At 45.2% G+C, this 12,250-nt stretch overlaps 1 protein-coding gene across 2 annotated transcripts in view; it reads right to left on the reverse strand.

Annotated features, from left to right (window-relative positions):
- Positions 1 to 11,946, reverse strand: part of KALRN (kalirin RhoGEF kinase) — a 523,685-nt gene extending 511,739 nt beyond the window's left edge. For both annotated transcript variants that reach the window (XM_042784358.1, XM_042784355.1), the window contains exon 1: positions 11,660 to 11,946. In XM_042784358.1, coding sequence (XP_042640292.1) covers positions 11,660 to 11,732 — 73 coding nt within the window. In that variant the 5' untranslated portion in view covers positions 11,733 to 11,946. The remainder of the gene's footprint in view (positions 1 to 11,659) is intronic.
- Positions 11,947 to 12,250: the final 304 nt, after the last annotated feature.

Genomic DNA, 12,250 nt, shown 5'->3' on the forward strand with positions numbered 1-12,250 from the left:
CAGATGTGGCTCTGACCTACGTATATTTAAAAATAGGGTCAGTGTAATAAAAATCTTGAGACCATTTGACTGGTTGGTGTGGACATAGGCAAAGTGTGTTAATCCCATTTCCAGGACTAAGGCCAAGACGTACAACCTGTCTGAAGTAGGTCACCTGCATTCATATATAGGCACCCACATCAAGTGGTTTAAGAAGAGCCGAGTGTTTGCACATATCTGATTTCACCTGTCACTTCACTGTGACTTTTGACAATCCTACAGTAAAAATGGATTGGTGTGCTCCTCCTGTCCTGTGGCCAGCCAACAGAAGGTGAAGCCATGAAGTGCCTTGTCCGGGTTTGCTTCACCGCCAGGACGTGGGTTTTTCAAGAACACATCCACAGTCCATACAGCCTCAAGAAAACCACTTACTACAGTTTTGTGCCTTACTATCCCCTTTTTATAGATGGGTTTGATGAGACTTCCCTATTCTACACAAAGACTGTGACTATATAAGTGTTCTGAAATACTGTACTAATTCTGTGTATTATTTCTAATTAACTATTATCTCCATTACTGCTGCACACCACAGGGAGCTGACGACGGCTGAGCCAAGCAAAGCAATTATTGTTCATCCTGCATGTCTCGAGCACTGCTTGACTTCTGAGGTGGATGCTGTAGAAACCTGTCCTTTGACTACCTGAGTAAGAACCTACCAGCTACCAGTTTTGAACTATTGCACACGAGCATCATGAGGCTCCCAGGCACAAACATCATGATGGAGCTGAAGCTGGATCAAGCATTAAAATCAATCCCAATCACAACAACCAGGTCCAAGCTGCCAGTTATACCTTACTGCACAAAATGAAGACAAGAAGCTTTCTGAAAAAAAAAAAAAAAATCTTTTCCCATGATAAGGCCTTACATGCTGAGAAGTGCCATTTTTACAAACTCCTGTTACCACACAGATCAGCTTTAATTGATCTGAACTCATCTAAATAACAGGGCTTTCCCTCTGTTCAGTTTTAGCACCAGAGGTGTTTCAGATCAAGCCAGTGTTAACAACTTTCTCGGGGCCTCAAATAGTTCAAGACCATCTCATTAGGAATTTGATAAATAACCTGAAGCAGCAGACAGATTACAGAATAACAGGAATCTGTAATAGATAGCTGACGTATTTAACACCCCAGCTAACTTCCGAGCAGGATTGAATTGAATAGGAACAAGCTGTTAATGGGAGAGTCGCACACTGTAGACATAAGTCCTCGAAGCACACAAGATCACTGCTATTTACCCAGTAGGCCTGACTTGCTCCTTCAGACTAAATTTATCTGAATGCTTCAGACTGACTCTATTAGCATCACTTCTGAACTCTCTGCCACACCACAGAAAAACAGAGCAGAAAAGTTAAAATGCTGTGAACAGTGGCAGTCGTATCCAAGAAGGCTGGCTCTTCATGACATATTTCTTCAAACAAGAAGCATTAAATGTGAAGCAGAACACGCAAGGATTTTGGCTCCGTGTCTTGGCTTCATAGGGAAATGCTTTCTCTCTGCAGCATCAAAGCAAGACAGGCATGTGGTGTAGTCACCATTAAAAGACTGCAGTGTGATAATAATGGTCTTTTGTAGTGAGAAGCATCTCCTAGAAGAGAAAACCTTGCTATTTCTCCCATGCTTTGCAGTACCTCCTATGGCTGCCTTCCCTGCTCTGAGCATGGTACATGCATATGCTTTGCCTGTTCTCTCCCTTCACTATGTTCTCAGCCAAAGACTGCCAATTTTTTTTTCTAATGTGTCAGAAAAACTACCTTTGGCTTTGCATTCCAAAAGCTACAACTCCAATCAAACCTCTTATTGTCTCATTTCTGTGATTTCCTTTTGCTTCTGACCTTCCCCACACTGACATCACCCACTTCCCTTCTGCAGAGGATGCAGGCATGCCAGCAGCAATCCTTTCTCAGCCAACCGCCCTCCGGTCCTGAAGTATTCTGCTAGATAACTTTGTTACACTCTTCCATGGTTTTTTAGGCTTCTGTACAGTTTTCTCATTTCTTCCCTATTTTTCTGCTTGTTCCCTTGCTCTCAGCCATTCCCTCTGTTCTACACCCAGTGCTAGACTCCGTAACTCCTCTAGCTTGTCCTTTAGACATGTTTAAAAGCAAAACAAAGGACAAGTCTTTAGTAAAATGAATTCACAATCCACTAGACTGCCTTTATCATAAGCACTTCATGGCAGGGATCATCTTTTTGCTCAGTGTTCACACAGCATCTGCTTCAGAAGGAACTAATCAGTATCTGAGAACAATAACAAAAATAATAAACTCTGGCAGAGAACCATCATAACATAATGACAACACTGAAGGTGCTATAGGAGCATAGCCCTACCGAAAGCTTAATTGAATCCACTCACAATCCTTCAGATGGTCTCCTGCACCTATAGCTTCAAAAACTACACAGACTGACAGGTACAGCACTTGAAGGGCTTGCTGAAACCAAAGGCAACTCGCTGAAACTTTTCATCTGGAGTTCCCACTAAACTTATCCCGTGGGAAAAGACAGTAGTAAACAGTGGAAGAGAAACACAGTCCAGACATTTCCACAGAAAGTAAATCTGCTTCCACAGAGTACTGCATATTTCTTGCTAGCTATTATTTTTAACCTCTTGCAGATTTATTTTTACTACAATTTAAACGTATCTGTTATATGCCATAACATTATTATTATTACGAGAGACACTAAAATAGCAAAGTATTCTAGACACTTGATACCATTTTACAAAACAAGGAATTAAAGCCAGCATTGACTGCAGATTACCACAGCAGCCACCAATGCACATGACCCCCTTTCAGCCTTACTCCTCCGTGGGCAGAAGAAAGATGAACAAAATTCGTGGAGTTACTCCTAAAGTTGCAGTGTGCTTTCTCTTGCTGTTTAACTAGCAGGGAGCACAAAAGGAATTAAAATACATCCAATGGGATGAACTTCTGACTGCTGCTACCAGGTTGTTGCCACAGCTCAGAGCCACCAAAGCCACCAGGTAAAACTACACGTCTCATACCAAAACTACCTGGCATTGACACATACATTAGAATCATAGAATGGTTTGGGTTGGAAGACACCTTTAAAGGTCATCTAGCCCAAACCCTTGCAATAAGCAGGGACATCTTCAACTACATCAGGTTGCTCAGAGCCCCATCCAACCTGACCTTGAATATTTTCAGGGATGGGACATATACCACCTCTCCGGGCAACCTGTTCCAGTGTTTCACCACCCTCATCATAAAAAACTTCTTCCTTATCACAAGTCTGAAGCTACCCTGCTTTAGTGTAAAATCATTCCCCCTTGTCCTATTGCTACAGACCCTATTAACAATTCTACCCCTATCTTTCTTATAAGCCCCCTTTAAGTACCAGAAAGCTGATATAAGGTCTCCCCAGAACCTTCTCTTCTTCAGGCTGAACAGCCCCAACTCTCAGCCTGTCCTCAGAGGTATTCTACCCCTCTGATCATTTTTGTGGTCCTAACCATGAGGCTTTCATTCCGTTTTTCATTAATCTGTTTTAAATAAGCAGAAGTTTGTTTGTGCAAGGGACTCAGATTTTGGCTTCATAGTGTATACTCTACTAAGTCTAATAAAATACATTTAAATAAGTAAATTCTCTCTTCGTTAATCAGCTTAGCTTTTCAGTGCTCCAACACTGGTGGACATGTATTCGTATCAAGACAAACTGTGGTAGAGCGTAACTTTCCACTCCTGAAAAGCATTGCTGCAAAGCTCTTTGTTTTCAGCTTGGATGCTCTTTGGCACAACAGTTTGACATTCACTTACAAGACTGGTGAAAAATATGCACTGCTAATTTTCCTAAGTGCCATGCCAGCATCTCTGGGGGCCATGCATTTGCCTACCTTACCATACAGTAATATGATTTGCTCCTAGCTAATAAAACAGACTTCACATCAGCTAAGGAAAAACTTTAGTTAGGGTGTCCCCCTTCTTCGTTATTGAATGATATATTCATGGCAAAAAGCTAAAGTTGATAACATCTTTAAAATATATATTTTTGTTTTCCCTAATGTGGGGGATACGAGCTGATAATCCCTGCAGATCTCCTTTTTCTCCCCCATTGCCCCCGTGGTTTATCATGTCCAATTAGCCATCTGCCATGCCTGCACTGCCATACAAAGGAAGCCCCCTCTCCTTCACTGCAGCCCATCAGCAGGGCTATTGTTCCAGCTGACAAACAAGAATCAGACACTATTGTTTCCAGCTGACGATGCTGCTCCCAATGTAGGCTGCCAGTTGCCATTAAAACAGCAGGAGCACCAGGGTACACTCCAGGAGTCAGGAACCACGCCAGCAGTGCCGATATTACTGAGGAACCTTTACAAAGCTCTTTTCACTATGTGTATATATATAGTGAAATTATATATATATATATATATATATATATATTCTAATTTCAAGTAACAAACCAACCTGGGCCAACTACCACTCTTCATATCTCAGCTGCACTGGAGCATGCCTGACCTACTGCCATCACTGTTTTACCAAGCACTCACCTTGCAAAGGCTCACAGTCTCCAGAAGAGAGCAACATCTTGGAGCCAAATCTTTCCTTGTAATGACTTTTTTATTTTAAAGGAAAGGCATGTCTTCTACCACTTCAGTACAGCTTATTCCACACACCACACACACACACTCACAAAAAAAAAGTAGTTAAAAAAACCTGAAAACTCCACTAAGTCTACACGGGGACCAATTATGAAACAAGGCTAATTTAATTTCTCTCACAAAAAAAAACACATTCACCCTTTTTCCGAAGGCCACTTCACTAACAGAAGTGACCAGAGCAGCTGGTCTGCCAATCACCAAGATGTTAAATTGAAGATCATTTCCTCTTATTATTCTCAGCAAAGCATGATGTGACCTTACGCTAAAAACTACAGTCTGCCTAATTATGGTAGTTGTGTTCCATCAGTAGAACTGAAATGCTGGTTCATATAATTAAGGTTACAAAAAAAGGAATTTCATTTTTAGTTTTAAAGGCAATTTGTTGCCTTGAAGTGGGAGTGTGACAAATTAAGCCTATGTACCTATATGTTCTCAGTCATCATATTGTGTAATTTGGAAGAAACAGAAAACACTCCTAGGTTTTAGTAACAAAGCCACACATGTTGATAAGGGATAAAGAACTCCAATAAACCACAGTTTATTCTAGGCACTAGTTAATGAAAATGAGCATTATATTTAGAAGTAGAAAAAGAATTATCTCCTAAGACCTTGATTAGGAAACAGGAATTATTTAATCTTCAGTAAATGTTTTATATATTTTACACTCCAGCATAGAACATACATAATTTTAATATACCACTTTGAATCTTCACCGATAGTTCAAAATAAAATAAATGAAAAGCAACTGAAACTAATGTTATACCACAGTAATCACATACATAATGACTTTTGTAATGACTTACAATAGAGGAAAGTCTTTGCCCTGAGTTCAAATACTGGGTTCATTCTGAACCAAATCTGAAATACAACATGAAAACTTAAATATTTTGCTGAAATATTACTATATTCTTAACACAAAATGCTCTAAATCCCTTTCCAACACACTGCAGACCACATATTGCACAGGTGACTGACTTGACTCTAGTTTTATAATTGCCATTGCAGTGCCTGGGCCAAGTTCTGTTTTCAGTTACATCCAAGAAAACTCCTAAACAATTCCACTGAAGTCCCCTGGATCTGCACGACAGTAACACAATCTGTCCCAGAACTGAGTGGAAAAAAAAAAAAGAGTTCAAAATATTATGACTTCTTTCTTTTACAGCCCTCCATGCTTTAGGGTTCTCCATTCAGACAATCATAGTTGACTTCTCTTTTCGTATCCAGCTTTCTTTTGCAACACGTATATTGTAATATTCACTGTTATTCTTGCCAGTTTCGCTAGGCAAAATTCCCCAAGTGGCAGAGTCCCTTCAGTTAAACACAGGGTGAGTGTGCCATGCAAGGCTGTAAAATGGGAGCTGTTTATCCAAAAAAATATTAAAACCAGGACACCAGTCCAAATCAAACAAAAGCACAAATACCTCTAAGTTGTTTCATGACTTACTTTAAGTTCCAGCCATAAAATGCACAGTGCTATGGGTTTATAAGGCCTAATACTCCGTAAGTATTTTCTTTGATATAACTATGAAATACTTAAAATACCACAGGGTACTATACGGTACGTGTCGCCATGGAGCCATAAAGCTGCTATACATCCATAATCAACCTTCCTAGGGACTGTAAGGTCACAGCAGCTGAAACAACAGAATACTTCATCCCCCAACCTTCAAGAGGCTCAGAGCACCTGTCCAGCCACAGGACTCCCCAGCAGGCTCTTAACAAGAGGGTGTGCTTGGAAATTAAACAAAAAAAAAAAAAAAAAAAAAAAAAAAAACACACACAACCAAACCCATCAAAGTTGCTCCCATTTTTAAACACTCATGTTTCCCCAGGAGGTTATTATTATGGGACTTGATAAAATACACTGTGGGAGGCAGGTTGTAGGAAACAGCAACAGATGTATTTGCCTGGCCAAGCTGGATGCTCACTTGTAGCTGTGCAGCTCATCATCTCAAAACACACACGGCCATCTAAGGCCACATGCAAAATTGTCTACACAAGCACTAGCAGGGTTCCAGAGGGCTCCTCTCTGATGACTTCAGGACAGCACTTTTCTTCTTTCAGAGTTTCAACCCCAAAACACAGTGTAGGCGACAGGTTCCCCTCTCCCGCCCATAACTTCTGTAAGTGCCATGGTGAGTCTTAGTGCATTGCCTGTGCACATGACTAGTGTCTGAGCTGTAAGCTTACGTTCCCTATTGCATCCTGTCCTGGAAATCAAGGATTGTGAACTTCAGTACATACCAGCTCTGAACAGAAGCTGGGTGTGAAAGGCCTCTTCCTCTGGAAGTAATTCTGTTCAGTGTTAATTGAATTAATATCAGATAGAATAAATATCTTCCTACTGTTCTGTAACACAGTGCGGTCTCATCCAGAAGAAACACATTGTAAATGACAATCAGATGTCACCCCTGTTGCCCTGTATGTACTCCTGAGTGAGGAGGAACAAAGAAATACGGGAAAGAAATGCTTTTCTGAACATAAATCACTAATTTATATCACCAGACAAAAAGAGATCTTTCCTTTTTGTCACAAGACCTCACAAGTCAGCAGGTTCTGCCCTGTTTCTGAGCAGCATCTGCAGTGCAACAGGGGGAAAGAGGACAGTCATTACCACCAAGAACTCTTGCTTCACCTATACATCCTTTGCCATGTCTACATGCCTATTCCTAGACTAGCAGAGCTCCCTCCTCCTGAGGAGGAGAAGATGGGACAACAGCAGGGCAGAGCCACGCAGACTTCCCCATGCACTGGGGTACCCGGTGACAGAGGCTTGGGAGGATCTGGGTCCCACGTGTCCCCACCGTTCTACTCCCCCATGTCCATCACATGAAAACACTCCTACTTTAGACAATAAGAAAGTTATATTCCTGACAGGGTCAGAGGTCAAAGCCTCCAGAGAGTGGTACAGATTTTAATTAACAGCATCACCTTAAAGAACACAGGAGCATTCTAAGTAGTAAGCACAACCTGACAGTCCTTCTACAACAGAGTCTCCTTTATCAGCACACATTACCAGACTAGGCCTTATAAATCATAAAATCTTAAGGTGAGGAAGCCAGGTGTCACACGAACACTTCACCCCCAGTGACAACTCGATTCATCTGCTCTGCAAGGAGACACTTGATTCCATCAACCTCAAGGAGCACTTCTCTGCAGAGATCATTTCAAGCACATCTATTGATCAAACAGCCTGGCCACTGCCAATCATTTTAAAGTTATTTAGTAGCAGAGCTGCCAGTCACTTGTGCACAAATGAACAACACTGGAAGTATAACAAGTATAACCGTCTGGCGGAGAGGAGAAAGCAAACAGAATAATTCATCGCAGTCAAAGGAGATGGAACAATATCAATTTTCAACTCACTCACAGGAAGTATTGATAACAAAGTCAGCAACTTTGTATCAGACATAATCAATGTTATACTTAAGTGCCAGAAAAATAAATTAGAAAACAAAATTGTACCTGCTAGTGGATAAGAAATATTGATGGTCACCCTTGCCAGTAATTGGTAGTTTGCTAAATTGTTCTGTCATGACCTCTCTAAACATTTAAAATTTTGGTAAAGGATTTCCTTACATGTTTCACCTCTGCTTCCACAACACACTGCAGAAATTCCTGCAGCTTAGGGATGAAGGTAAAGCCTTCCCCCGTGTCTGTATCCGAAGGATATCTGTCGTTTGTACACTTTACAAAGTGATTTACTTTATGTTTGAAACAAGTATTTGGATTCTGTTCCATGCAGTATAAACGTCTCAGTACACATTTAATACAGACTACTGAGAGTTCCAGAGAACTTGCTCATATTTTATCTGTCACCAAAATAGACATAAGAAACTTAATAAGGTATACCTAGGCATAGATTTGGTTTCTTACTCAAACATAAGCTCAAACAGAAGTGATAGATCTCGCGCAGAAATTACTGCCTCAATTCAGCAGCCACTGTTATCCCAGAAATCAGAGCTGGAGACTGCAACAGTCATTTCTGCCCTTAAAGTCTCTCTGCCTGCTAATTTTTAGCCCAATTACATAGGAGTGATTCTCTAAAAGAAGACTGAATTACTCTCTGCATATATCCAATGGTAAAAATTAGAATAGTCCCTACCCTGCCTGTCTCCAGGGAGGTTTAACTGACTGCCAGCATCAACCACACAGGTGTTAAATCCGCCCCTTTCTTCAAATTCATTCCTAGTTCTCATCAGTGTAAGCAGCAGAACAGACCTTCCTTTATTTCCTCGTGTTAATTCCTTCAGTTTTACCTTCCAGGTACAGCTGAGAGAGTCGCTATCTCAGTTGTCATCGCTGAGAAGGGACTGCTACCTCCCAGTGTTTGGGTGCTGCTGGGGGAGCCGCTGTGTGTGCGGCGCCATCCCCAGCGTCGGCCTCCTCTGCTGGTACCAGGGAGCAGCCTATCGATCCTCCCGGCTCAGTGCAAAGCCCAGCTGGTTGCTAAAAGCCTCCGAGTGAGATATTAGTTGCTTAGACTGCATTTTTTCCACTGAAAATAATGAGTTCCTGCTTTTTTCGTGTAGAAGCTGTGAATTCAGGAAGTTTAGTCAGTTTAGTGTACACTTGTGCTATTGGAGCAGATAATCTTTAAACCACATAGATTCATTGTTTATTTGATGTGAATGTACGAGAGCACCTAAGCCACAATGGACATGCTTTACAAATCCAGAATACAAGCCAGGACAGAAGGAACAAAAGAAAAAAGCCAATATCAAGGGGAAAAGGATGTTAAGTTCATGCAGGTCTCTGCAGCTATTGCAAATCAGACCCTGTCTCACAGTCCTTACTCAGGCAAGATGGTCATTGACAGCCGAAAAGAAGAGTGGGAGAGTCAGTTGTGTCCTGTCTACAGTTGTTCTTCTAAGCGCCACACCTACCGTTCTCTCTGTCATCCATTAAAACCAGCTTCAGACACGCACAAACCCCAGAAGTGAACGGTGCACAAACAATGCAGGAAACCAACAGCACAATTCCACACGAGTCATACCTGCTCCCGTGCTTTTCCTCATTTCTCCGTGATGTTGCCTCGCCATTGTAACAGCTGACAATCAATAGGTTTGGGGTTTTTTTCATGTCATCTTTTTGGACACAAGATGCTACATAACAGCGCAGAAACAAGAATTTTGTCATCTCCTTCAATGAAGCTTAAGGTAGATAAGACAACCATGAGGGCTGGCCTATGCATACATGCTTCAGTGCAAGGATGTGGCCCAGGTGTCCATCCCTTCCAGGCCTGGGTTCCTGTGATTTTGTTTCCTCAAGAAGCAGAAGTGTTAGGAGACTTGAAGAAATCTCCAGGTTAAATGTATAAAGACAGGTGACAAGTGTATTCATGGATCTACAGGTGAAATTTCAGGGGAAGGAGTCAGATTGGGAGAAAAGTCTAGTCACTTGGTTCCCCATGCTTTTTCTTCATTTAGGAATACTTTTTTCATATAAACTAGACAGACTTGACTCTCTTCAAATTCAATTCTGCTAACCTGCTTATAGTGAGAAGGCAGTGTCACAGAGAAATGATTCAGCTTTGCATGAAGGAGGGGAGAGAGAAAAGGTGGGGAGAAACCTTAATTAACAAGTTCCTCTTAAAAGGAAAATTGATGGGTTTTTTGGTTTTTTTTTTTTGTTTTTTTTTTTTTTTTATAAAACAAAAAACAAAAAACAAAACAAAGCTGTCATTGTTGAGACTTAGGAAATTAGCCTGCAACCAGGTAGGCTATCAACAGGCAAATATCCTATGGCTTAATAGTTTGTGGATCACAAGATACACACAGCCAGACCTTATTATAGTTATCCTCTAGATCAAAGGCTTTTCACATAAATGGGATGCAGTCTACCATAGCAGGGAGCTGCTGCAGGCCTTCAGAATTTTACTTCTTTAAAGTTTTGGTGATTACATAATTGTTTTTTAGTAACTGGAGCTCAAAGCACTGTGTGTAGCTAATGAGCAGGTAGAAGGAGGAAAACAGCTGAAGAGCAAAGTCTTGACAAACAGCTGTGGCAGTAAGTATCAGTCCTAGTCTAAAAGGGTCAATCTCCTTATGAAGCAAGTATTTAATCCTTCACAAATTTTAATTAAAAATCTACCAAGAAGCCTATAACACTTTCTTAAGATTTTGTCGGGGGGGGGGAGGGGGGGGGGAGGAGGAGGGGAGAGAGGGCAGACCACAAGTTGTTTCAGTCGAGATGCTGATCCTGTGCAAAGCCACGTTTCAGAGCCGAGGGCTCCCCCACAAACACCACCTCACAAACGGGTGGTGCAGTTGGGGCTCATCCTATACCCACTGCCCAGAGAATTTAATTAACCACTGCATCACTAGCGAAGGCCCCACACCACGCTCTGCTGCAGCCCAACTACGCTTCAGCATCCTCCAAAACGGGAGTGCGAAACACAGGGCTCTCGCCCAGCTCCTGAGCTACTTTCCGAGCCCGTCCCCGCGGGGTCAGCATCCCCGGCCGGTCGCGGGTGAGCGCTGCCCGGGCGCCTCTGCCCCCGCCGCCCACCCGCGGGCAGCAGGCGGAGCGCCCGGCGCTTGGCCCGGCCGGAGCGGGGCCAGGCAGGGCGGGCAGCCGGCTCCGCTTCCAAATACCGACCGGTACCCGGGCGGCCGCCGCGGCTCGGAGCGGGGGCCCGGCGGGGCCCAGCCGGCGCTGCCTCCCGCGGGGACGACAAGGCGGCGGCTCTCCCCGAGCATCTCCCGCGGGGCTTTTGTGCCCGCCCGCGGCGGGGGCCCGGCCGGTCCCCTCCCGAGGCGGTCGGCGGCGGGAGCGCAGCGCCGCGGTAGCATCCTCCCGGGGGCGGGAGGGGGGAGACTGGGGCACGGACTAGGCGAGGGGCTGCGGCGGACAAAGCGAGGAGGCAGGCGGGGACCCCCCTCCATTCCCCTCCTCCCCCGCGGCTCCGCTGCCGGCGGTGCCCGTGCCGCCGCCGCCAGCCCCGCATCCCGCGGCGGAGGCAGGGCCCGGCGGTGCCCCGGCCCCTTCCCCGCGGCTCCCCTACCTGTTCGGAAGAAAGCATCCACCTCGGAGTCGGGGACAGCGCCTTCCTCCGCCGCCCCTTCGGCGGGATTCATGGCTGGGGGAGAGGCGGCGGCGAGCCCGGCGGCTGGTAATATCCAGTGAGTTAGGGAGGAGGAGAGCCGAGAGAGAGAGAGAGGAAAGAGGGAGGGAGAAGAGGAGGGAGGGATGGAGGCGCGTTTAGCTGCGAGCCCAGCCGAGCGCCGCCCGGTTCATCCCTTCCGCGGTGCCTGCGGGGCGGCTGCCCCCGGGCTGGGCTGCGCTGCCCCCGGGCTGGGCTGCGCGGCGCTGGGCGGGGTGCCGGTGCCGAGCCCCGCCGCCGCCGGCCCCCTCCCCTCCACCCGCTATTGTTCCGACCTGCTCCGTTCCGCTCCCCCCCCCGCAGCCGCCGCCGCTGCCCCTCGCCGCGCTGACAGCCCAGCCCAGCCCAGCCCGGCCCGGCCCGGCCCGGCCCCCGGCGGCCGCCCCCGCCGCTTCCCTACCGGCACTTCCTGAGCTTGCCCGGCCGCGGCGCCCCCCGCCGCCGGGGCAGCCCCTCCGCGGGGCGCGGCCGCTCCGCGCAGCAGCGCGGCTC

Source organism: Tyto alba, unplaced genomic scaffold (genome assembly GCF_018691265.1).
Source record: "Tyto alba isolate M040663 unplaced genomic scaffold, T.alba_DEE_v4.0 Super-Scaffold_7, whole genome shotgun sequence".
NCBI lineage: Eukaryota > Metazoa > Chordata > Aves > Strigiformes > Tytonidae > Tyto > Tyto alba.